Below are 27,568 nucleotides of genomic sequence, written 5' to 3'. Positions count from 1 at the left end.
ATCTCGTGGCGAGCGTCGAACTACTCCCGCTGTTGTTTCCTAGCACCACAACTTTCTCTCCACTATATTTATCTTTTCTCCCAAAAGTTTTTTTCGCGGTTTAAGCAACTTTTTTTTTTTTTTGGTTGGAGCATTAGATAATTCTTGTGTTAAACGAACAGTGCTTATTACGAGACTTTTTATTGTCTTCAAACAAAAAATACAATACTTATTACTATAAAAAACTAACACATCTCTCTTCAAAAAAATATCTCTCATTTTAAGAAATAAACTTCTCAAAATAAGTGAAAGTTGTTCAATTTAAGCATAAAAATATGTGGAGTTTTGGAAAAAAAATTTTTATTCAGAATAAAAATTTCAAGATAGTGAATTACTTGGTGCACGAACATTTTGATTTCTCGAATCGTTAAAAAAATTTCTTGCCGTATAGAGTGAAATAACGGCCCTAATATCCTCTTTACCTTGAAATTGACGGTAATTTGATGTTAAAATTACCTGAAATCTGCTGCCCGAATTTGCAGACAATTTCACAGCAAAAGTTAAAAATAATAGTTTGCGATTAATTTTTCTTCAAAGACGGTTCTTTTATAATCTATATATAGATATATCTATATTATTGTTAAGAGAATAAGGAAAATTTTGTTCTTGAAAAAATAGATTTCTGATTGATTTTAAGAGCTTGACATTGAAATGCAAATAACTTGTAAACAATGCAGAATTTCGAAAAATTTTGTTGGTAATAATTTGTAAGGAATAAAATTATCTACAAAAATCTTCTTATGATATTTTTTGATAAGACTGATGCTTTCGCCGGAAAAGTAAAAAAATCTCAAAATTTACTATAAATTTGACTTGAAGCTTAAATAACTTCCGAACAGTGGGATTTATCAAAAAATGATAAGAATTTTTTTGTAGAGCGTTCAATTTCTTACAAAAACAGTTACTGGGCATAAAAATTCGTCGATTGGTTTGTGAGCTAGAAAATTCTAAAAAATACAAAATTTTTTTTCCCGTGTTTATTTAAATGGAAAATCGAAAAATGGATTGAGGTAAACCTTAATATTACTATTAAGAGTCCGGATTGGTACCAAAATTTTTATTTTTAGTTATACTTTCAATTTTTAGACACCATAAAAAAAAAAATTTTTTTTTTTGAAACACCCTAATAGGCATATCAGATCATATCAGGTCAGATATGGATATATAAAATTTTTTAATATGGCCATATCAGGTCATATAAGGCTTGATCAGAAAATTTTTTCACGGGAATCAAAAATTTTTTTAGATAACGATAAATTCTATAAAAATTTTTACTGATTTTATAAGGGTTTAAAAAAAATTTTCAAAAATAAATCCATCAATTTATTTATCCTTAAATAATTGAAATATTTTTTAAGCAGAATAAAATTATCACTGATTTGAGTAAAGATGTCTTGAGTCTTTCTCTCATTAACTTTAAACAAAAAAAAATATCTTTATTTTGAATGTTAACTTTATTTACATTTTTCTTACAAAAATTTCGTAATATTAATTATTTACAGTTTATTATTATTATTAGTAATTTTATCAATAAACAAAAAAATATTTGTATATTTACATTTATAGTTTTCTTTGTTTATTTACAGACAACTAATAATCCGGTAACTAAACATTATTATTTGGTGTCAGTATTAATATTATAAGAATAAAAAAAAATATTTATATTAATGCATTATGTTAAGTATGCTTTCAATTAATGTAACTAAATAAAAAAAAAATTATCCATGATTATTTACAATAATCAATTATAATAAATTAATTATTAAAATAATTTAATTTATTTTCCTTTGGACTATTCTAATTCACAGCCCTACTAAATATATATATATATATATATTTATTTATTTATTTATTTATTTACTAAAGTTAATATTTATTATTAATTATAAATTAGTTACGTATGTATTGAAAAATAAATAATTTACTTATAATAATAAATATCATCGAGCATATTATCAGATGACATGAGCGTAAGACTTTTCTCTTCGTGCATTCCTTTAGCGTAATTTATTTGTTGGGACACCCACTTGGCAATTTCATCAGTGTCACATCTAACTTTTGGTCGTCTCAGTACCTCAGGAGCATCAAAATTAATCAAACCCGAGTCAATTCTTGAAGTCAGCTCAATGTAATAAATTACCGATCCATTGGATTCTATTTTCTTCGTCTCCTGACACTGTACCAGATCCGCAAGTCCAACTTCAGTGACCACAGTCTTGCTACTCCCACAAATAATTCTCACTCGTTCATTAGACACCAGTACTTTCAAATTTTCTTGCCCACCGCACAAACTTTCCCACGCGACAAACAATTCATTGTAATTTCTCTCATTAATGCTGTAAAGAAACTCTTGTCCTTCAGCTTGCTGCGGATTGTACGGCGGTAAGAGTCCAGCAGGTCCGCTGGCAACTCGAGGTAACCGCTGTCTTTTAGGAATAGTCCTGTGAGCACTTCTGCTGGACTCTCTGATAGCAGTAGCAGCTTCTGTTGCAAAGTCTAAAACTCCAACAACGGGTTTTGTAAAAGTACCAACGATTCCTTTGCCAAAACCGGCAATAAATCCGGGAAATCCTTCATTTGCGGCGCCGTCGTAGGTCTGTCTTACGACGCTGGTCAATCCACCGAGGACTCCAAAGCCTAGACCTTTTAGACCCGCAACAAAATGATCGCCACTGTGAACTGTTTGGGAACGTATTCTCTGGCGCGTTTCTTCGTGACCCTCGTCCATTGTAACGCGTCCCAGTCCATCGGATAGAGACTCAGATAATTTAGCAGTAGAATTTGATAATCCGTGAGTTACATTTTTAATTAATGTCTTGACATTTCCTTCTCGTATAAATCCGGACATGCCTTCGGAGATATCATTTACGAAACCCAGAGGATTACCCAGGAAATCAACACTTCCAAGAATAACTGCCGCTTGCCATTTCAATTCATCTTTGTAGTGTTTTATTATTGAGTGAATCAAAAACTGGCTGCTTTCAAAGGGATGCTTTTTTACAAACGGTTCCAACTCTATGGAGGCATCCTCGAATTTAATTAACGTCAATCCTAGTTTACGTTTGATTGACTGAAGACTTCGAGGTAATTTTGTGGTGGTCAGGACACTTAGTTTAACTTGGCTGGGTACCAACTTGAGAAGACCGAAGTAATATCGTTTGGCGTGGGCTGCTGATACTTCGGAAATAAATCTCTGGGCTTTGAAATCATTTTCGTCGACGGGAGCTTCTAAGTCGGTGCGGTTGGTGCCTAAGAAGGCAGCGAGTTTGAGGATCAATCGTTCTTCTAGATGGACGCAAAGCGGCCGGATCATTACGATGAGATGCTTATAGATCTCGGCATTCTGATTCTTGGATGGAAGTTTTTCCATAGAGACTTCGATTGCTGGCCGGTCGTTAGTTTCCGTACGGGAGGTGCGGGAAATATAGAGGACTGAGGTGCACTGGGCTTCAAAGAGCTGATTGTCGATCTGAATATCAGAGACCGTGAGGTTAAGGGTCGAGTTGTAAGGGGTCTGGAGCAGGTCGAAGGCGATACCAGCAATGCGAGCGAAGAGAAGTTCTTCAACGGGCCGTCGGGATACTACGGACAATCCGAGTCCTGAAGGCAGGGCGATGGTTAATTGCAGCTCGGATGACGTGCGGTCGGCTTCTACCTGCGTTGGTCGCTGGGCTACGGCAATGTGGGACCAGTCTCTTTCTTCTAAGAGTGCAAATGTCTTTTTCTGAAAATTAAATTGAGTAATTAAATTAATTATTTTTTTTAAATTATTAGTTTACGATTTTTAGAGGTTTTTTATTTTTTTATATTTAATAAAAAATTTATTAAAGGCATTCTCAGACAGTACTCTCTTCTCCCACTTTTTAAAAATATTCAATGATCTTGCACTGTTATAACAATATTTAAACTTTATTAATTAATTAAAAAAAATGAAAGCATTAATTGAAAAAAAGACAATGCAGTTACATCTCCCTGATATAGATTTTTAAAAAAATTACTGACGGTTGTTATCAATTAGGAATTAAATGAAATTTGGTAAATAAATTTTAACTTAAAAAATTTGACATTCCAAAATTATAATGATGACATGAAAATTTTGAAATTTATTTTTCAAATTTCGTTTAACTCCTAATTGATATCAACTGTAAATAATTTTTTTAAAAATCAAGATCTTGGTGAAATTGTAACTGCGTTGCCCTTTTTTTCAATTAATGCTTTAACTTTTTTTTTAATAAATTATCGAAATTTTGAAGCCATTCTTCGACATTGCCCGCCCCTGCTTTTTTAAAATGTGCGATGATTTTCAATTGTAATGACAGAATTAAAATTTGGATATTTAATTAAAAAAAAGTTAAAGCGTTAATTGAAAAAAGGCCAATTTCGCTGAGGTATAAATTAAAAAAAAAAAATACTTACAATTGATATTAATTGGGAGGAACCAAATTTGGAAAATAAACTTCAGTAAAATCTTTATGTCAATTTTATAATTTGAATATTAAAATTTTGTAAGCTAAAATTTATTTACCAATTTTCATTTAATTCCTAATTGATAACAAGTGTGAGTATTTTTTTTTTAAATCTATATCTCGCCAAAATTACGACTACGTTGTCCTTTTTTAAATTAATGCTTTAATTTTTTTGAAATTAATTAATAAAATTTAAATAATGTTATGACTATTGAATATTTCTAAAAAGTGGGAAGTACTGTCTGAGAATGGCCTTAAACTGTTGAATTAATAAGATAATTTTCTCTAGTGAATATTCACATTAATATCTTGCAATAAAAAAAAAAAAAATAAATTAAGATACTAGATTTATTTTTTAATTTTTTAGAGAAATCAATCATTTCTATAAACAGAGTACACGATTGCGAGTAAAATGAATACCAACATAAAGATGTTTAAACCATAAACAATTAATTAGTAAATAAATCATAGAATTATCACTTCACCCAAACCTATTGTTGTTGGTACTCATATTACGCGGAATGTCATCAGTTACTTCCAAATCCTACTCATTTTTTCTTCAAAAATTTTCCCAATCCCAAAAACCTCTAGAAGTCACATTAAATTATCAAGCTCAACTAATACCAACTTACTCGTTCTTTAATATCCAAAATTTGTAGCACACGCGTCGGACCATCAGTCGTGACGCGTACTGACAAAAATCCCGAGCCAGGACGTAGACGTTGTCTGCCAACGCGTTGCTCAATTGGTGGCGGACTGCTATGCGTCTGTGGTCCTAGTACAGCTTCACTCCCTGTCAATAAAAATAAATTTATGTAATAAATAATTGACACTTAATAAATGAATGAGATTAATTATCGCAATAAGCGGTGATGTGAAATGAAAATTAGTGAGTCTTTTATTTGGTTTCATTAAATTGTTCAAAGGGTTCCCACCTCTCCCGTTTTGATCAGGAGACTCCAGAAATCGCATAGTTTCTCCCGAATTTCGATTTTAAAATAAAATCTCCCGAATCCAGTAAATAAAATTATTGTTTAACAAAATTAATTGATTTTTCTATGATGTGTATCATGTTCATGTTGTAAGTTAGTCAACAACCTGGGTCAAAAATAAAACTTGATTCAGGCTTGCTTCACTTTATTTTCTTGTCAAGTTATACACTGTAAAAAATTTCTTAGACCCGGTGTAGTGTAAATACCTTGGTGTAAAAAGTTTGGTGAGAAAATTACATCAAATATCGTTTTAAATTTTGGGGGTGTGAATTGAAAATTTTTACGCTGCCAAGTGTGTATATATGTAATTTATGATAATTTTGCGTTAAGAAAAATATTAAAATGTTTAAATACTATTTAATATGCAAATAAAATTAATAAAGTTAATGAGTAAGTAGTTAAAAACGTTCAATATTATTTGTTGCTCATTAATTAAAATTACAACGAGTAACACGGAATGGTATAAAAAAAGTAGATTACATCGTGTTAAAATTACACAGGTGGATAATTTACACCGTTATTTCACACTACACGGCTGTGTAAAGTTCTCCGGGTCCATTTTTACACCGAAATTTTTGACAGTGTAGATTTGCTGACAATTTTCTGATAAGATCTTGACTTTTTTGAGATAAATTAAATTTTTCTTAACTTGCAGATCTTTTTTTATCTTAGTTGGAACTTATTCGACTTCACTTTGAGCACGACAGTCATTCACCTTACTTTAGACTTGCTCAACTAAGTCAGGGTGGCCACAAAGAAATGATTTCAAAATTTCCTGATATTTCCCGGTTTTCGAATAAAGTTTTTCACATTGTTCCCTGGTTTAGAAATTTTATTCGTATCATTTAGATATTCAAAGTTTTTATTTTCATTTTCAATAATTAAATTATGTGAGAAACCCTAAGAAATGTCTATAAAATACATTAATATTGCCTACTTTTGATTATTCGATGTCAAAAATTTATAAGTTAAAATATATAATAAGAAATTTTATGATTTAAATAAATTCAAAATACACTGGTTACAAAAATTAAGGGATACTAAAATAATTTCAAATTTTTCAGTAATTTTCAACAGTTTGTAACTCGAAGGAAAATGGTCGTACAACAAAAACAAAAAAGGCAAATTGTAGCTTCAAGTGTCTAGTTTTCTGATCTGATCTTGAAATTTTTTTATTATGCACGGTTCTAGAGCAATCAAAAATCGATGATGATTATCGAAAAAAATTTATTGAAGCTCGAAGACCGATTATAAGACGAGCAAAAATTTGGTAAATTTATTTTTCGATAGTTTTCTTAGGATTACTCCGGAACTGCATATAATAAAAAAATTTAAAGACCAGATCAGAAAACTAGACACTTGAAGCTACAATTTGCCTTTTTTGTTTTTGTCATACGACCATTTTCCTTCGAGTCACAACCTGTTGATAATCACTTGAAAAGTTGAAATTTTTTTAATATCCCTTAATTTTTATAACTAGTGTATTATTAAAAATTTTTTTAATTTTGAACTGTCACAATTTAATTCCCGGATACTTTTCGAAATTCCCTAACATTTTCATAATATTTCTCGGTTGCATTAAATTACCCAATAATTCCCGATATTCCCGGTTTGTGGCCACCCTGCAAGTCAAGAGCCAGCAGTATTTTTTAGTGTAAAATATGCTTTTCGCGTTTCACCTTAATTTTGACTTTTTCGTCTCAAATCGTGACTAGTAAGTCAGTTAAGTCTAAATCATGTTTTATTTTTGACCCAGGAATCAATTAGATTAAAAATATAAAAACAATAGATAATTTGACGTAAGAAATGTTTGAACTTATTCAATTTTATGTATTGTTATCTATGTTGACGTAAAATAAAATAATGATATATCAATTTGTTGTTAATTCTTGAGATTTTATTTAGTGAATAAAGTATATTTGTCTTCTGACTGTTCGGAATTTTGAGGTGGTCACCCTAATTGTTAAGTGTTAGGATTATGTATTTAATATTAATAAATTAAAATAATTTTATATATTCCGTTAGACTTAATACGTACACATTTGCCAACGGGCAACACTGCCGCCTGTAAAAATTTATATATTTTTTTCTTTACTATCTATTAATTAATTAATTAATAGTTAATTTCATAAATAATAAATAATTTATCTCTCACAAATATAAAAATGAATTTAAAATGCTTTTTTAAGCAACTAAGCCAACACAAAAATAATAATTTTATTAAATTAAATTAAATATTTATTTATTTAATTACTTTTATCTAAATAATTAGAGCGATTACCTTCGTATAAACCCATAAAACCGTCTTTAGATTGGACGCACATATTTTTATGAGCACAACAAAGACGTCCGTCGTCGGTAAATTTCCAGGTCTGCGTTGATCTGCGCCGTGGATCTGGTCTGCGTAGAGCTAGAGCACAATAATTAAATGGTTGAGGTGCTGGACCAGCAATATCAAGTACTAGAACGGTGTCTGGTGTTCTTGAATGTTTATCACGTGGTGGACTTGATCCTGAGACAATAAATTATTAATTTAAAATGGTTATTTATTTTAAATAAAATAGATAAAATAAAATAAAAACCTTCATGTTGAAGTTGTCCATCTCCAGTCATTCTCCATAATTGTGATCTGGCGCCGTATTGTTTCCGTCTTAATGCTACCCAACCACCAGGTCCAGCTTCTAGTACTAGTCTCTGTGTTTCGACATCCAGTGGATCTAGACCTCCTTCTCCAGTACCTAGATCTCCGTCTATTTTAAATGTTCCTATAATTTTATAAATAACAATCATTATTTTATATTTTATTATTTATAAATTATGAGCTATACGTTAGTGGAATTTTGATGTTACAGAATTAATGATTAAAGAGATAATTTTTACATAAAAAAAGTTTAGTTTAACGCAAATTAAATATTAGGGTGACCCAAAAAAACCGACTATTTTTTTTCGAGTCTTTTATGAAAATTTGTTGATTTAAGATGTTTCAAGAAGCCTCTCCAAAAATCAGCTTAATGAAAAATTTATAAGAGATCGCTCGCGAATTTCGAAAATATCACAATTGATTAAAATTCGGATTTTTTGTTTCGAAATTTTCTCTTTCTCGTGGCAGCAATAGTTTATATTTCTAAAATCACGACTGCCCAAGTAGCATACTTGCCTTTGAGACATTTATAAGATCTCTGTTTTTAGGCTACTTTTTGACTTGTCGATAAGGCATCAATATGTCGACAAAACGATCAGAAATTTATGTCACCGAAAAAATATCTACTTAAAAGACTTAACATAAGTGACGACAAAAAGTAAATTACAAATAGTGATAAAATAAGTCATCTAAACGATTTTTCCATAGACATGAGACAGGAAAAACAACACAACTCGTCTCTGTCTCTAGAACCAACATTTGCATATCGTATTCATACCAAAAAAGATGACTTTGAGACAAAAAAAAATTTGTCTTGTCCTTTTAAAAGACATCTTTAAGACATCTTAAAGTTGACTCTTTGCTACTTGGGTACTTGGGTATGCAGAAAATTTCAGCCCAAATTTTAAATATTTAAACGGCGTTCAAAAATTTCGAATATTAACTAATAAATTGTAACTAATACTTCGAATTAGTTTTTGTATTTTTTTATAACTCAATTGTTGTCATTTCAATAAAATATAACTTTTGCATAACCAAAAATATACAGGGCAGTCTTAAACAATAAAATTTGCTAAGTTTGGAATAAGCAAAAAAAAATCTAAAAATTGAATTAACAAATAAAAGAGTATGTAAATAACTTATTATTTCTATTTCTCGTGTTATATTTTCATTTATTGTGATGCAAGTTGATGGTGAAAAAATCGAAAAGCTTTATTATCAATATTTAAGGGTCGCTCGAAAATGTCCAAAAGGCAGCACTCGGAAACATTCAAAATTCTTAAGCGAGATTTAAATATTTAAATTTTGGGCTGAAGTATTCAGCGTAGTCATGATTTTACAAATATTAACTATAGCTGCCACGAAAGAGAAAAAAAATTTGAAATAAAAAAGTCGAATTTCGATCATTTTTGATATTTTCAAAATTCGCGAGCGGCCTCTTGAACATTTTTTATCGAGCTGATTTTTGAAGAATCTTCTTAAAATATCTTAAACCAACAAATTTTTATAAGAGACTCGAAAAAAAAAATAGCCAGTTTTTTCGTGTCACTCTACTGAATATAGAAAATAATTGAGACTATTTTTATTTTTATTCTAAAGTTTAAAAATAGTTGATTTTAAATAGGGTAAATGCACCAATTATTGACCGATTAAAGTTTTTAACTTCCCGCTAAGAAAATTGCAAATTTTCAAAAATTCGGGAAGCTCTTGGTTTCAGTCCGATTTTCGAAAATCGAATTTCTAAGAGATCTTGACGTTTTGAGGTTCTAGGAAGCTATCCTGACTAATTTCACGATGATGTCCGAGTATATGTATGTATGTACGTACGTATGTAAATATCTATAACTTTTGAACGGATGAACCGATTTTGATCATCAAGGTGTCATTCGACGCGGCTTGCGAATATCTTGAAGCTGAAAAAAAATTAAACTTGATCGGTACGGACTGTTTAGAGATATTCCAAAAATAAACTTCTTTCAAAAATTTTTTTTTTGGATAACTTTTTATGTTCTCGATGGGTTGATTCCAAAATCAACTGGGCTCTGAAGCTTTATAAGCTGCGTCGAATGCCACCTCAAACATCAAAATCGGTTAATTCGTTCAAGGGGAGATATCGTTTGAGAAAAAATCGTAAAAAACGTTTTTTTTTTTTCGAAAACAAAAGGATACAAAAGTATTTTCGAGCTCGAAAATGTATCCGCAACAATTTTTTGAGCTCAAGGAGCTCGAAATATGCGGGAAGTTTTGGGGCTGGCCCGCAGGGTCAACCGACAGACCGATTTTTTTCTTGCTTTTTGATTCAGTCATTTTAATCTATTTTCTGATGTAAATAGTTCAGATTTGTAAAATAAAATAGATAAAATTCAATTAGGAACATATATGGTGACTTACTGAAATATTGAAAAAAACTAATTTAACTAACCGAAAAAAAAAATTCAAATATTATTTAAAATACGAATATACTTTTTACATTAACAATATTTACATTAACTACAACATTGAATAATTGAAGTACTTTGAGTACTTGACAGATCTACTTTTGAGGTTGGGACTCTTAATTATAAGTATGCGGTCATTTATTGGATCTTGATAAAATCAGAAGTTTCAATAGATGACCGAATGAATTTTTTACTGGGTAAACGATCTCTGACAGATCCAATAATTGACCGGTCTCGAAATAATATTAAAACTCATAATTTTACTTCAACTATTCATAAAAGTTGACATCTGATCTTTAACTAACATATTAACACAAAAATATTTAATATTTAATCAATAAATGTCATTAATTTCATAGTAAAAAGCACTCTCCTTTCAAGTGTACCCTAGTTTTTGACCGGTTTATAGTTAGACTCGTTGTTAACAAACACATAATATATATTTAATCGCGGTTGTCAAAGTATAATGCTCTGCGTTATTTTTTATTGTGAAGATTAAATACTATATTTTATATTTAAATTACATCTAAAACCAAAAAATTTTTGTTAAATATTAATTATTTAACTTTTATACACATCGGTCAACTAATTGGGGTCCGGTCAATAATTGGTGCATTTACCCTATTTGTTAGAATAAAAAAATGATTTTTTTTAAATTAATTTTTTTTTCTTCAATACCATACTATTTTTTTCAAGGTCCTGCATAATTCATAACATAACGTATCAATTATTTATTAAATAATTACCACTAAATGCGATGTAAATAAAATTTTCATAAGTCAATCCGCGGTTTTCTCCCAAAACATTGAGATCGTACGAAGCAGTAACACCTCCTGGAGCAGTTACTATTAAATTTGCTGCCTGAGTTGGTTCATCAAGAGCATACGGTACCGATGAATGAGGTCTTACTGTCCATTGTAAATTATCCAGTATATCAGCCTAAAAATTAATTTTTTCATTAACCAGGTTTCAAAAACTTATAACTGAATTTAAAAAAAATTACTTGATTAATAGCCAACGGAACTTCTGAAAAATTATCAACTCTAATAGGCGGTGGCATGGTGTTGGCATCAGTAAAGACAATGAAGTAAGTACTTTCCTGTAGAACAACATCAACTCGAAGGAAGTGCATTTTACCAGCAGTATCTCTGATATTAATAGTCAAAGAATGATTCCCGTCGATGATAATCCCGCCAGACCAAATGCAATTCGGTACGTCAATGACTCTGACGCAGAGCAGCTGGTCCTTGTCTAGTCTAGGCCAGTGGAAGGGCATGTGGCAGTCAGGCATGGCAGTTATATACGTAGCCTGAGCATCCGGATGGCTAACTGTAGTAGTAAAACATTTCTGGGCCAACTCTAGAGTACACGAAGATCTATTATGAAGTTGATACCGCGGAGACAGAGTTACTACCGTAGTAGCACGGTATCTTCCGCGGGCAGCTCGCGTGGCGACGCCAATCAGATAAACGATATCAGGTCTCCCGTCTCTCAAAGTTATTCTCAATCGATGGACCTGGACTCCTGGTTGTAAATGAAACGGCTGTGACCACTGAGCTATTCCCTGCGGATGGACGTTCGTTCCTACGCGGACTGACAATGTCCGACTTGCTTCTTCGTCGCTAAACGAAAAAAGTAACGGAGCAACCATCCGCGCACGTTCATGCTCTTCAAACTGTCCAGCAGCTTCAGTACCAACTCCTTCTTGACGGAAAACTAGAGGCAGTCCGGTTTTGTTGATGATCCAGTAAGGTGCGGTGATGTTGATCCTCACTGCTGCGCCTTTTTCAATGACCACAGCTGCGTAGAGAAATAATATCCTTCCAGCAGCATCAGTTAGTTTCATTCTCGATGCATAGGAACCGCTTGTTTGTCCTAAAGTAAGTGTACCTGATCCAGAGTAACCATCAAGCTGGAAAGCAATCCCTAGTTGTTCTTCTTGTAAATTGATACTGTATAAATCAGCAGTGCTGCCTGGAGGTATTCGGCCACTCTCCCCAGCTACTTGGTACAGTAACTCATGCGGTAGTAGATTGATACACGTGACTGGAGGCAGCAGAGACACTGTATGAGCTGGTAAAATACAACTGGCACTGTCCATTGGATAATTTTCACGTCTCACAGCAACACACATTTTGAAAATATTATTTTGATTAGTACGACAGGTCGTTATTGTCTCGATAATCTCCATGGGCTTTTTAGCAAGGGTCCAATCAATTGGTTCCATGCAGTACTGAAACACTTGACTGGGATGCTGAGGCTTCAAACTCATCTGTACATTTGTATGAGTAATTGGTACTGATATAATTGATTTTGCTGGAACTTGGAGTGTTTTAGGGCCAGCTATAGCCGCTCCGTATCCATAACTAAGTGATTTATCGAGTCTTATGTCAACAGTATACGCTAATTTGTTAACAACTTGGAGCGCGGAACGAACTGTCACTAGCTTGCGAGCAGAACCTTCAAGTTCGACGGTAAAAACAACTCGTGCTTTGGTAACAACGCTCTCGATGTGCGTCACTGCTGCGTTGGCATGTCGGAAATAAACCCCGACCCGATCTACAGTCACTGGATCAACTGGACGCCAGCCTTCAACCAGTACCGCAACTTGATGGCGACGCGCGATGTGAGTCGACTGGTGTCTCAGTTTCCCACGTTCTTCGAAAGTAAACGGGATAGTTTCTCCAGAAGCTACTTCAGTCCATGTCTTGTCACGCTGGACAAAGTCCGCGGTGTTGAATCGCGTGTTAGAAACTTCAGCAGCGACTGCTATGAAAGTTTTGAACCACAATTTTGAGCCCGTGTCATTTTTCAGAGCGAAGGGAACGAACGGAGATCGTCGCCGGTAGTTTTGGAGCTGGAGTGAGACCGCCTTTTGGCTGGAACTTGAGTAATCTTGGGTCCAATTGTCTTTTACTAGTTTCATTAACTCAACAAACGTTGAAGTTATGTTCACATTTACTGAATCCTCGGAATCAACTCGGACGTGCAGTCGCCGGGAGTTTACAGAATTTTTTATACTTTCCCACTGGACTGTAGCCTTCCAGGATTCGAGGAAAGGTTCCCAGCCGCTAAGCACACGATTGTAGTAATCGATACCAAAGGTAGCTTTAAGACAAGCCTGTCCATCTGGTACTTGCCTCAAAGAAAAGTCTACAAGTGCAAGTTCTACAAGAGGAACATCAGCATCACGACAGTCGTCAATAATACAGATTCTCAAACAACTCGAATCTATTTCAATTACCTGGAACATCTTAGTATGATCACTAGGAGTCGCGTTCTGAGTTAACCAGAGTGCTGCGTCATCTAGCTGACCATTGCAGACATCTAGCGCAGCCTCGCAGTCAGTTTCTGCAAATCCTAGAGCAGATAGTTTCATTATATGACTTTTAGCATTTGCAGGCGGGCCTTGAGACTGCTGTTTTGCCCAGAGAGTTTGCTTCGGTAAAGAACTTAGCATTCTACTGAACATAGTGACGTCATGATAACTGAGCTTAATACTCAACGGCTGAAGCTGGATCTCAAGTGATTTTTCTTTGGTTAATTCAAAATTAGCGCCTACTGGATCAATTATTGACAAAGCTGTTTCTTCTTCCATCCCTAGAATACAAGAGTAGAGTTCGCAGTGGCTAAGACTACATGACAGAGGCTTCTCATCATCTTGTGGCAGCGATCGAAACGACAGGATCGCAGTGCACTTTAATATCACCGCGTTTGTGTCCCAGAGTGACGTGTCCTCGACAATTACTAGCTCTGAGTCAGTGATATTTAATTTTAATTCAAAGGGCAATGTATTGGCTGCAGTATCATCAGTGCTGTCTATCGCAGCCGGAGCTTGAGTTGGCTCTGGTTCCGTAGAATTTAGTACCAGGAAGTCTTTTACTGCTTCCCACCAGTCAAGAATAGCCGTCAGTCGCATACTGTGCAATAAAATAGTAGTAGCGGCATTATTTTTACGTCTCCTGTGATGTATTTCAGCTTGTACACGATCTGGGATGCCAGCAAAATTTTTTAGTGGCTGTAGAATGCTCGTGAATACGTTTGAACGTTTGTTTACCGGCTCGTCCTGAAATCGCGTGTCTATAACAAGAATTTCTTGAGATACTAGATCAATGTCTTGAGAACCATCACTTAGGGAATCGAGTGTCAGACGTGATTTTATGAAATTTACACACGCGAGAGCGGCTATTCCATGATTAGGATGCAATTTAACGGTAACATTGACGATGTCCAGAATGATACAAGAGCGCGTCCATACTTTGTCTGTCACAGGCTCCTCGAAATAACTGCTGACATCCTGTAAGTCATCCAGGAACATACGTATGTCATCGAGATTCTCGCCGATATTATAAGAAAGTAGTCCGCGTACTAACATATATTGGGCTGGGTCCATAGCACAATTCATTGTAGACAAAGTGCCCTGGATACTTAGATCAGGTATCTCACGACTCACGTAAATGTCCAAGTTCCTTTCAATTCTTAGACTCAAGTGACATTTGTCTGTAAGGAGCGACGGACCCAATTTGTTGACATAAAATCCTCCGATGAGAGTCTGGTTGTCAATAGACGTCTCCACGTGGTCACTTTTAACTCTGGTGGCTGTATACACGTCCATGTTGACTAACTCCAGTAACATAACATCTAGAAGACACTGGGAGTCTTGCTCGGACACGTGAAATGAATTCGCGGCAGTCAATTCTCCTAGATCAAGAACTAGGAGCTGCTCACTACGGGAACTTACTGGCAGGAGAATTATTGGAGCTCCAGCGTGAAGTTCTAAGGAGAGACGAGTTCCTTGCTGTTTCTGAACACTAACAACGACATCTCCAGCTCTGAGATTGTTCATAATGTCTCTGAGTTGTGAGAAATGTCGAAAGAACGCTTGGAGCTCAGCTACGAAGCGCTGAGTGTGCACGTAGTGGACTGCAGACATCTGGAGTTTTAGTTTTGCGTCATAAGGAAGCTTGTGCGCGTTCTCGTAGCTCGAGTACTGGAAATTCAAAGCTTTTCTGCCAGATGACAGAAATCTTTCACGATAAAAGCGTCCGTGAGGAGTAAGATCTAATAGAGACATTGATCCAAGTGATCCAGATACTTTTGTCTTGCCTGATGCTTTGATTATCCGGGTGCTGGCGTTTGAAATATTCGCTTTGGCGATCTCGCGGTCAGTACGAGTCAGTACCAGCGTTAATGATCGAACTTCAATGTCAACCTCCGATTTAAACTCGTAAATGTTTTCTTCAGTAGCGTCAGTTTGCGAATCTGGTTGCGGTGCCGCGTGTATTGTTATATGATGATTAGAATTTGTTCCAATGCCAAAGAAATCCAGGACAATCATCCAGGACTCGACACTGACTATCAGGTCAAGACAATTGAAATCAATAGTGACCGTCTTGTGGCGAATTGGCCGTGAGTTTGATTCTAGACCCTCGGGATGAATTTCAGTCATTGTTATACTGATGAGCACAAGATTTTCTTCGCAAGTAACAGCACCTGGGGAGGGTGGCGGGGTATTGGGAGTTCCAACCAGCGAGGAAGCTTTTCTCCAGTGTGCTGGTACTGTCCCGTAGAGGGTAAAAGTCTCCAACCGATCGGGCAGACTTCCGCGACTGTACTCACTTCGCCACTTACGACAGTTGTAGGCAAAGTCTGGGCATGATTTAGACACACCGAGAGGCAAACGAGCGCGAGTGGGAGCAGATGACTGCATCATACAGCGATGTCGCGAACCAACTGGACAAAGCAAGTCTTCCATCAACAATGATCTTAAAGATACTTGAGTAGTTGATTCCTGCTTGTGAAGTTTCTCGTACTTGACTACAAATTCCTGCATTGATAATTCGACTAATGGTTGCTCCGAGTGATCCTGTTTCAATTGAATGCACAAGGTCGGTAGCTCGAACAATACTTTTAATAATAATTCAAATGAAGATTCTGCTGATGTTTCAATGCGTTCGGGCTGGATCACAACTTCTCGCGAGTGGGGGAATGAAAATACCGCATGCACTGTGTCAAGTAATTGTTCATACTGTGTACGAGACAGCGATACCTTTAGTGGAGTTGTAATGACACCGTGGACTTGAAAAATCGGCTGCGAAGAAATTGAAATATCCTGATCAATAAAAAAACACGATCCATGCAATGAATTAGCAGCAGTGACCTTTTCAATTGTAATTTTAAGCGAAGTGTCGTGTAAAATAGGACGTCCTGAATCTTTGCAACTGTATGTGTCTTCAGCACGTGGTGGTAAAGCTACTGTTGAATTTCCCACGCGAGCGGTAACATCTAAAGAATAAAGATTCATGTCCCGGACCTCTAAGCTTGCAGTTTGCTTGGACATGAGATCAGCAGAGGGTTCGTGCTGCAAAGACATGGTGCCCAGATGAGCGACAAATACTTGATGACTGTGAGAAGCCCGCGGGATAACGATTACCGGGCTGTCTAATACGACGTCTAGTTTAAGGCGCAAGACTGCTGGGTTGTCTCCGTCGATCAACGAGACGCTAGGCAGCCGTTTTCGTTGCGGGACACTCCAGTCTTCTGTTTGCACTAGTCCTATCGCCATGTCCGTAGCAGCTGCACCAATCGAACGCGCTAGATTGCTCATGTACTGTTTGAATTCGTCGGCACACGATCGCAGTTCGGATATTAAGTGAGGAGCGTGTGTATACCAGACACTACCAATGCGTATTGATATGTCTGCTTCTACGACTGATGATGATTGTAAGTTAGTACGACTTGCTGAGAACCTAAATGCTTCTGGTTGATTTGACAAAGAAAAGTGTTCCAGAGGTGCGTGAACTGGATCTACCAAAGGATCCCGTCCTACACTGATGATCCGCTGATGTGTTTTGCCAATCAGCGTTTGGTCTAAGACTTGTAGACCTCCTAGAGATCCAGATATTGACGTGTTAGTCGCTAAAGTTGCTTGGATACGAGCATCTGACATGGTAGCTGTTGCTATTTTCTGTCCTATCAGATGACTCTCGTGCATTACTGCTCGGAGCAAGAGTACATTGAGCCGATGAAAGTCAAAAGTTATTTCTGTTCGCGTTGAAGTTGTTGACAGCGATTGACTTACGACAGAGTCTTGACGTTGGATCTTCTTGCTCCGTTCTTTAGATGGTAAGACCCGTCGAATGAAACCCACGAGCTCGACGATAGTTTCTTGGTTCGCTATGATGTCAAGATTGTTAAATTGGATGTTGGCTACCCGGAGATTTTCTAATGAGTCTTCTACCAAAGTCAGCTCGATTACTATCAACGCTTCGTTGTCTAGTTGTTCTATTCCGCTCAGAGAGTTGTTCCGAGGAGACATCATATTTTTTACATCGTAAGCCAGGCTAGAGAGAGCGCGGGTCAGAGCTATTGGTGATGTTAAACGTCTCGGTAGACCTAAGAAAGATATGTCAGTTATAATATACATCATCATAGTATGGTTTTCTAGCTGGTGGTTAACTAACGTTATCAGGGTGGCCACAAACCGGGGAAACCGGAAATTATAAGGGAATTCCGAAAAGTATCCGGGAATTATATTATGACCGTTCAAAATTTCAATAATACACTAGTTATAAAAATTAAGGGATATTAAAAAAATTACAAATTTTAAAGTGATTTTCAACAGGTTGTAACTCGAAGGAAAATGGTCGTACGACAAAAAAAAAGGCAAATTGTAGCTTAATCCTTTCCAGGTTGACCTTGAGTCTCTACTCTCAATTTGAATCGTACGTCTTCGTGTTAAAGCGAGAGAGCGCTAGCCTGTTGAGAAGAGAAGGAGCAGAAAAAATAGTAGAAAGGGGCGCATGCATGCACTACTGCGATTAAACCATTACTCACACAGCCTTAACGACGAACTTTGATTAGTGCTACCTCCGTAGAGCTCACACCGATTCATTTCGACACACACTTTCGGGAAAGGGTTAAAGTATCTAATTTTCTGATCTGGTCTTTAAAATTTTATTATGTGCGATTCCGGAGTAATCCTAAGAAAACTATCGAAAGATAAGGTAATTGTGTAGAACCGTGACTCCACCCGTTTTTTAAAAGCAAAATTCAAAAAATAGACCAATGGCTTTGAAACCAATTTCAACCGCAAGCATTTGTCGGCGGATTAAAATTGCCTTTGCTTAATTAGGTGTTTAATAAGCATCAATCTGGCATAAGTGTATGCTAAAGGTGTAAAAATGCCTAAATTTTGGATTTTTCATTGAAATTTTTCAGTTCCGTGCTGCACTGCACTATTTGGCATATTTTTCTTTTCATTCTATGTATTGACTCTTAAGTCAACCACCAAAACTTAAGGTATATGCCTGTTTGCCATAATTTATGTAGTTTCGTCCTAAGTACGTTAACGGACTCATCAGTAAGGCTATGTTAACGGACTCTTGCCTTAGACTACATCTCTTACTAGTATGCGCCGGCGTAAAACAGTGTTGTAGGCTTCAGCCAGACACTATACTAGCAAACGGAGGCGAATACCGTCCAAACTACTTGTAACAAAATGTTAGGTGAGCTGTTGTACACCTTAAAAATATTGAAATATTAGGTGTACAAAAAAGTTCTACCCGTTTTTTGTCAAAAAAAAATATATTTAAAAATTTTAAATAAAATACAAATTTCAATCAAAATAACCACCATCAGCATCTACTACCCTTTGCCAACGCTCAGGCAACTGATGGATCCCACGGCGATAAAAGGCTTGATCTTTTGTCGAAATGAAATCATCTATTGTTTTTTGCATTTCGTTTTCATTTTGTAAGTGTTTGTCAGCCAAGTAATTTTGCAATGAACGGAATAGGTGAAAATCACACGGTGCAAGGTCTGGTGAATACGCCGGGTGCGGTAAAACTTCCCACTGTAAATCATTTATAGTGTGGTGGACGATTGAACTTCTATGAGGCCTGGCGTTATCATGCTGCAGTATCACTGGTCGAGGTTTTTGTCCCGCAAATCGTCTTTTACTGTTGATTTCATCTGCTAATTTTTTTAATTGACAACTGTAGCGTTCTCCAGTAACGGTTTCTCCTGGTTTGAGTAACTCATAATATAGCACGCCCCACTCATCCCACCAAATACAAAGCAATATTTTTTTCCCAAAAACATTACGTTTTGGTGTTGATGTCGTTGGTTGTCCTGGGTCTACCCAATGTTTTCGACGTTTAGGATTCTCATAGTAAACCCACTTTTCGTCCCCTGTTACAAGTTTCCACAAAAAACTTTTTTTTTTATGTCGTGAAAGCAACGACAGGCAGGTGTCAACTCGTCTCTCTCATTGTTCTGGAGTTAATTCATGAGGTACCCATTTTCCTTCTTTTTGAATCTTACCTAAAGCATGTAATCTTTCAGAAATAGCTTGTTGAGTAACGTTTAACTTTTTCGCAAGTTCTTGTTGTGTTTGTGCAGAATCTTGATTCAGTAATTCTTCCAATTTCTCGTCACTGATTGTTGAAGGTCTTCCAGAGCGTGGTTTATCATTTAAATTAAAATCTCCGTTTGTGAATTTCCGAAACCATCTTCGACAAGTACTGTCATCAATAACACTGTCACCATAAGTTGCACAGATTATTCTTTGAGCTTCAGCAGCACTTTTTCCTTGATGAAATTCATATAAAAGACAATGGCGGATATGCTCATTACTTACTTCCATTTTTAACTTAATAAAAAAATATATATATCGAAGATTAATATATTAAAAGTTTGATGAATTTAAAGAGTACAAACAGCTGTGCATGTACATATACGTATTCATAGCTAACCTATAAATAGCTGTTAGATAACTCCATCTTTGAAAAACGGGTAGAACTTTTTTGTACACCTAATAACACAAATATGCTGATTTTCACTATTACAAGAGTTCAAAAATTATTTGTAACTCTTAGATAGATCTTCCTATCGCCACCCTCCATCTTACGACTTTAAATAAATTATATTATTATTATTATTAGAAAAATTTATTTTTGAAAATCTACATGATTTTATGTTATTCTTACCAATTTTGCGCACATTAGTTACAAGGTTCGGATAGATATCACATGTTAGAGACAAAAACTCGTACAGATAATTCATTCCGCCGTGTAGTAGAACACGTGGAAGAAGTGTAATTATAGATCTTTAATGTGCAATCACTTGGAACCTTGAAAAATGTGTGGAGCCATACATCTAAACAATAACCAAAAATAAATTTACCAAATTTTTGCTCGTCTTATAATCGGTCTTCGAGCTTCAATAAATTTTTTTCGATAATTATCATTGATTTTTGATTGCTTTAAAACCGTGCATAATAAAAAAATTTCAAGACTAGATCAGAAAACTAGACACTTGAAGCTACGGTTTGACTTATTGTTTTTGTTGTACGACGATTTTCCTTCGAGTTACAAAATGCTGAAAATTACTAAAAAACTTGAAAGTATTTTAGTATCCCTTAATTTTTGTAACCAGTGTATTTTGGATTTATTTGAATCATAAAATTTCTTATTATATATTTTAACTTATAAATTTTTGACATCGAATAATCAAAAGTAGGCAATACTAATTTATTTTATAGGCATTTTTTAGGGTTTCTCACATGATTTAATTATCAAATTTAATTATTGAAAATGAAAATAAAATAAAAACTTTGAATATCTAAATGATACGAATCAAATTTCTAAATCAGCGAATTTTGAAATCATTTCTTTTTGGCCACCCTGGTTATCATGGCCACCTTAGAAACTAATTACGTAAAAAGATTTTAAAAATAACTTACCTGGATCTGGTGAACCTGGTGAGACTGGAGACGTCGGAGAAGTTGGTTCCGAGTCTCTCAAGCTCCCGGAAACACTATCCATGCCCACGTGCTTATGACTAGCAACCAAGAGTTCAAAATCCGGGCCATATTCTTGCATAGCATCAACTAGCAGCAATCCGTGAACAGACAATGAAACATTCATGTCAGCCAGCCGTTTGCTCATCGCAGCCCTTACTCCAGAGACCTGAAGCTCTGCGACACTGCGTCCGCGACTCTGCAACTCGAATGTCATCTGGTCAATTATAAATTGCACCATCATCGCGTGTAACATCGTCCGGTCGCTCTCCTCTTTCTTCGGACTCTCCGGTTCACTTCCGATCCCCGGCTTCGCCAGTTCCGAAGGTTCCCAGAAGGTCGACAGCAACTGGTACATTGATCTAATCGCTTCCACTTTCTGCTCATTCACATGCACGACCAACCGCGGTAAGTTTCCTGACACCGTCAATGACGGGTACTGTGGGTCCATCGTTGAAACAACGCGTCGTTCTATTTGCAGCGATATATTAAATCGTTCAAGCACATGAAGCGTGCTCATACCACGTGTACGCGCATGTTTCCAATTGTCTTTAACTTTACCCACAAGTATCTGGAGATCTGACAGATCAATCGTGTACTGATCGTACAGTTTGTGATGCAGCGCAGTCTCTGATATCATTTGATATTCCGCGACGCTTCCATTTTCTTGAGAACCTGGTGGCGTTGAACAAGGAGTCTGGAATCTTTCATCTTCATCATCATCTTCATCGCCAGCACCAACTTCTATTTTCTTGCTGGTATCTTTAGCACTTATTTCGTTGTCTTCATCGCTATTGGGTGAGCCAGGTCGTAAAACGACTTTCTTATCACCAATACTATTTGTCAGATGTAACCTACCGAAATCAACCACCACGACAGCTGCAGTAGAGTCACTAAATTTTTCTACCAACAGTATTTGAGGTGCAGATATATTGAACTGTAAGTCCCAGGATGAGCGATAGACAAAATCACCTTCTAATATCTGCTCCCAGTTCTTTATCAACTGGCGGCGAGTGCGGCGCTTCATTGCTTGCAGACGTTGATTTGATGAATTCTTGTGTGGTTTGCTGATAAAATCCACTAGCCATCGGAAGGCCGAAGGATTGTAGACGATATCCAGTGACCTAGTTGACAAATGAAGCGAGTGGTCCATTGTGATATGCAGCGGTTTCTTTTCGTAAATTAACTCAAAGAGTGGCTGATTTGTAGTCGTTAGTTTGTCTGAAGAAGTTCTTAGGCGCACTGAAGAGCCAGTCGTTTGCGGCTGTATTAATATGGGGAACATGGAATTTTCTGTTAGGAAATCGTGTAAATAAAGCGCGCCGAGACTTATTGAAAATTTGTGCGATCCAGAACGTGGTCTTGATTCGTAACTTAAATTAACCCGTTCAAATTGTAATTCCATTATTATTTTTTTAGTTTCTTTGGTTGTTTCATCATCAGCAAGAGCTGTGGAATTTTTTTCCGCACACAGACTGATGGCTCCTTTAGTCAAAGTAAAATTAAATTGTCCGAATACAGTGTCACGTCTTAAGAGAGTGTTGTCGTCAATGGTATCGGCAAGTACGTCAAGTAATTCACCGTCAAATGCTGAAGAATTGGGCGTTGATGTTTGATCTGGAGCTTTCGAGTACCAGCCCCACCATTGAGGGAACCACTGGACAAGAATACCGCGAGCTTCTGGATTAGTCGTTGGTTCAATGGGCTTTGGAGGTCGGACTTTGGCCATTGCCAGCTCTCTGAGCACACGCAGATCATCGAAACTTCGCTCGTTTTCAACTTTATCTTTCAGGGATTTAATATCTGGAGGCAGGATTGTCGTAGGAGTGTCCAGTAACTTTCTGATAGCATCTACATAGGCAATGTTGTCGCGACCACGTTGCAAAACGTCTTCCCAGGTCATACGAGGTTTAAGAGAATCTTTGCCTAGATGACAGCGCGCCGCGTATTTCCACCAATCACGCGGACTGCTCACGATTGGAACTGATGGACGACAACGACGCTGACGACGTCTGTGGTCAATGTTTTCTAGCTCGCGGATACACTGGACCATTTGTTCATACTGGACGTCTGTAAGTGACAGCGGGACCTGGTCTAACTGAAGATTAACGACAATTCGCGGTTGTAACACCGATCTAAGCGGTTTCTCCGATCGATCGCGTTTTATGTGAGCTTTAGCACTCACTGGTGATAAAACATAGCCAGCTGTCTTGGTGTCTGACATTGCGACAGCCAAATCTCCAAGACTCAGGTTCCCGAAGACTTGGTCTGGATTCAAATGGTTCCAGTAAACTGACAAACCATCCAGCTCCATCAGTTTGAATGATGCGTCGTTTGAGTTCCATGATGTTGAACCAGGTGTCCAAGTTGCGTCGCAACTTTGAGCCGAGAGGGCTTTTATTGTGATACCCAGTGCCACTGGCTTTCTCGTAACGTCTTCGAATCGCAAATGAACATCTTTAATATTAAGTTGGAGATTTTCTATGATATTGGTGACCAAGGATGTGCCGTAATTTATCCAGGAGCTGTAACTGGCCGCATAGTACCCCGCGTCTCGTTCATTGCTAGCTCGCCATCTTGCTTCCAATGCGTCGAGTCGACTGTGCTTGTATTCTTGGAAGATCTGTTCCTCCGTTTCTTGGTCGTAGTCGTCTAAATTTATTGGTGATGCTACTAGGTACAGCTGCTCGATGGCGATCACCCATGACGCCGTTCTTATTTGACGAACTGGCACCTGCAGACGGACTTTCCCTATAAATCCAGCTTTTATTTCAATCGGCAATCCTACATGACGTAGTGCTTCTTTTTTTAACGGCAAATTTTCTAGTTCAACTTCACCTAAAAATTAAAAATTTAATAAATTAATTAATTAAGGTCTGGTTGGTTTAAAATCATTGAATTATTGAAATAAAATAAAATTTTACTTTATTAACGGAATACTACCATAAGTTTGCAGGATTTAAAGTAAAATGTTACTTTTCCTCATTAAGATAAATGATTTAATCCATGCTAAGTATACATCTCTATACAGTCGGACCTCGTTATAAGACTATCATTCTTTTTTATAAACCAGATATCGCAATAGTCTGAGAGAGAAACTAATAGTCTTATAACGAGGTTCTACGGTAGTAGTCGGTTCAAATTATTTAAAATCATTTTAAATTGTTTTAAACTATTTCAAATGATTTTTCTTAATCAGGATTATTCCTAGAAATTAAATTTAAAATCCGGTTGTTTTTTAAATTAGTCCGATCTGACGAGTGGGTTATAAATCTAGTATAAATTTATCTCATTCAAATCTGAGAGTAAATAAAAAATTTTTACTGGCTATTGAAAATAAATTTTTATTGATTTCTTTACTTTGAATTATTTATTTATTAATAAAAAATTCTGTCTGTGGTACTAAAGTACATTTTTGAGTTTAATGATAGGTTAAAAATAAATTGATTACAAACAATTAGGGAAATATTTTGATAAAATTCATGACTCAAGCTTTTTTCCTGAAGGGGGGGGGGATAGGTTTATAAGCACACTGAAAAAAAAATACTGTATGCAAGTATCTGCATATTTGTACTCTCCCGAGAAAATTATTTGTTTAATCTTAGTAAAAATTTACTTCAACCGAGAATATTTTCTTAAAATAAGTGTACAAATTCTTAAATCAAGAAAATATTACTCGGTAGAAGTATATTTACTATGATTAAACAAATATTTACTCGGGAGGATACAAATACGCAGATACTTGAATACAGTTTTGCCGGCTCAAGCGCCAAAGCGTTGAAGGTGCTTTATGAACGGTTTTTTTTTACGAATATGAATAGAGTAAATTAACTTAAACCTTTTGTACATTATTAAGTGTCATTTCAAGAACATTCCCTGAAATTGTTACGCGAAAATATCCACAAACATGCTGGTAACAAAGCTTTCCCAAGGACGCCTTTGAAAAAAAGACGATTAGCGGTGATTACTGTATCTCAGCTAAAAATTATGTGAAATCGAGTTACCCTTAAAATTTAGTTCAAGTATCATCAAATCCTTCCCCCAACGATTTCTGATAATTTCTTTTTCCATTTCTACATTTTTGGTGGTCATGTACAGTGAAAAGTGCTATTTTTCACGAAGAATTCCGTCATTTGGGGGTGATAAAAATCTTTACTATAAAAAAAAAATCTCCATCTCAACGTTGGAGGGAGGTTTTTTATATGTAGAAGGTGTGTACCAAGTTTGAAATGAATCGGTCATGTAGTTTTAAAATGGCAGTGATCACGGACTTGGAAAAAGTACTTTCGAAAAAAACGCGTTGGAAGTTTTAAAAAAAAAAAGTAAAAAAAAAAATTTTTTTTTCAACTTAGGGGAAGATGAGGCAAGGGTTACTTTGATTGACTTGAAATTTTGGAAATATATTCTTGAAATGTTTAAGTTAAAGAGTTTAACTATAAGAAAAGACAAAAAAAAATTTTTTTCAATAGTAGAAAATCCTATCCCTCCCTTAACGTCAAATAAAATTATAGAATTTCTTATAAAAGAAATAAAATTCCCATCCTATGAGCATAGGAAAATTCAAATAGCGAGCGCCACTTTTTAAAATTAAAATAAAAAATTGTCTTTTCGACAGGATTTTTTTTTGATGTATAGAAACTTTTTTTACAACAGCCGAAAAAAAAATATTGATTTTTTTGGAGCACTCTAATAAATATACCACCGGTGAAGAAATGAAACAATCAATTTAAAATTTGAATGTTTTTTTAGATAACATTCAAAATTAGTCAACATAGTGAAAGTTAAAATCACAACTGAGCTTTTTTCAATTACTAGTTGCGAGTGAAATCGAGTTAAAAATTGAATTAGGATTAAAACTGGCCTAAAAATATTCACAAGTTCACATCAAGTACTTATAGTTTCTCATACGACTTTTCTGTACAGAAATCTAGTTACCCGCAAGAATCTGTATGTATTCCTATACAAGAATAAGTCATTTTCTATACATAGAAAAAAAGGATTTCTTGGCGCAAAAAAAGTTTTCCTTTGTGAAATGAAAACAAAAAATTTCTTAGGACTAGCAAAAATTTTTTTTCGTTCCAAGAAAATTTTTGTTTTCAGTTTATAACGCAATTGATTTCTTAGGGTAAGTAAAAATTTTCTTGAAGTAAAAATTTTTTGCGCTAAGAAATCTTTTTTTTCTGTGTCGATAATAAATAGATTCCTATATAAATCCATGTATTCTATATGGATTCTCATACAATCCCACGTGAAACTTTTTTTTAATGATAATGACATAACCATTCACTTTATCCTAGTCCGTGTTATTATTTTTTCTCATCAGTGATTTTTGAAAAAGCTGAAAAATGTTTATTGTCCGTGTTTTAAACCAGGAGCCTCAACTATAATATACCTAATAAAGAAAATAAATTAATTTCGAATAACAAAATAAAGTAATTGAATCTTATTCTAAATTAGATCATCAGTTTTTAATTAGAAAGTATTGAAAGTATCTGAAAGTTAAACGTTATCAAAGGCTTGACTAAAAAGAGACCTGTCCGGATTACTCTGGACACCTTAAAAATCAGGACATGGCTTAGAAAATTCTGGCGAACATTTTTTATGATATATTTAAGTATACATGTATATTTTTTTATTAAAATAAGCAAACAAAAAAAGATGAATCTGGTGTATAATAAAACAATTAATCGATAGTCGAATGAAGTGCTGAAAAGTTTATTAATTACTGATGGTTTTGTAGATTAAATGAATCATTATTAAGCAATTACAAGAGGTTACCTGACAGCAGAGCAATACTGAGTTGATCGGTATTTAAATTTTCGACATATTTTCCTAAATAATTATTTAGTACCCAGGCTACTAGGCCTTCTAACATTTTTAATAACAAATAATTATTGTGTCTAAATAGTTTTAACTGTTACTTTATAATTTATTTAAACATTTTTATATACTGTGGAGGTTAGAATAACACTGAATTTTTGTTGTAGTTAGGAGAGTTTCAAAGTTGTCAACTGGATACACGTTATTTTTTATATACTTTGATGGTAAACAAACATTTTTTACAAGTTATTATGTTTAAATAATTCAGTGATTTAGTAATAACTGGCTTATAAATAAACATTGTTGGCTAGTTCACTACAAAGTTCGATTATCTTTCTGTCTGGAGTATTTTTTACATTTCGAAATATTGT

General features: G+C 35.3%; 1 protein-coding gene across 2 annotated transcripts; it reads right to left on the bottom strand.

Annotated features, from left to right (window-relative positions):
• Positions 1 to 1,908: 1,908 nt before the first annotated feature.
• Positions 1,909 to 27,525, bottom strand: LOC103568607 (intermembrane lipid transfer protein Vps13D). Of its 2 annotated transcripts, XM_008545539.2 has the most exons (9): positions 27,156 to 27,525; positions 21,321 to 24,215; positions 11,580 to 17,971; positions 11,323 to 11,515; positions 8,080 to 8,262; positions 7,779 to 8,009; positions 7,536 to 7,562; positions 5,138 to 5,298; positions 1,909 to 3,763 (listed from the first exon to the last, which is right to left on the bottom strand). In XM_008545539.2, the coding sequence occupies exons 1-9, from the start codon at positions 27,250 to 27,252 to the stop codon at positions 1,961 to 1,963; spliced, it is 11,982 nt and encodes a 3,993-aa protein (XP_008543761.1). In that variant the 5' UTR covers positions 27,253 to 27,525; the 3' UTR covers positions 1,909 to 1,960. The 2 variants fall into 2 exon arrangements, with proteins under 2 accessions (XP_008543761.1, XP_014296256.1); XM_014440770.2 differs by lacking the exon at positions 7,536 to 7,562.
• Positions 27,526 to 27,568: the final 43 nt, after the last annotated feature.

The sequence above is a fragment of the Microplitis demolitor genome, chromosome 9, assembly GCF_026212275.2.
Source record: "Microplitis demolitor isolate Queensland-Clemson2020A chromosome 9, iyMicDemo2.1a, whole genome shotgun sequence".
NCBI lineage: Eukaryota > Metazoa > Arthropoda > Insecta > Hymenoptera > Braconidae > Microplitis > Microplitis demolitor.
Note: the sequence above shows the minus strand (reverse complement) of the source record. Positions and strands in the feature narration are given on the sequence as shown.

Excerpts from the sequence above, each read along its gene's own strand:
- LOC103568607 (XM_008545539.2), bottom strand. The coding sequence starts at position 27,252 with ATGTTAGAAGGCCTAGTAGCCTGGGTACTAAATAATTATTTAGGAAAA. Across the intron at positions 11,516-11,579 it reads TTCCGTTGGCTATTAATCAA|GCTGATATACTGGATAATTT; the intron begins GTAATTTTTTTT and ends ATTAATTTTTAG. Across the intron at positions 8,010-8,079 it reads TGGACAACTTCAACATGAAG|GATCAAGTCCACCACGTGAT; the intron begins GTTTTTATTTTA and ends TTATTGTCTCAG.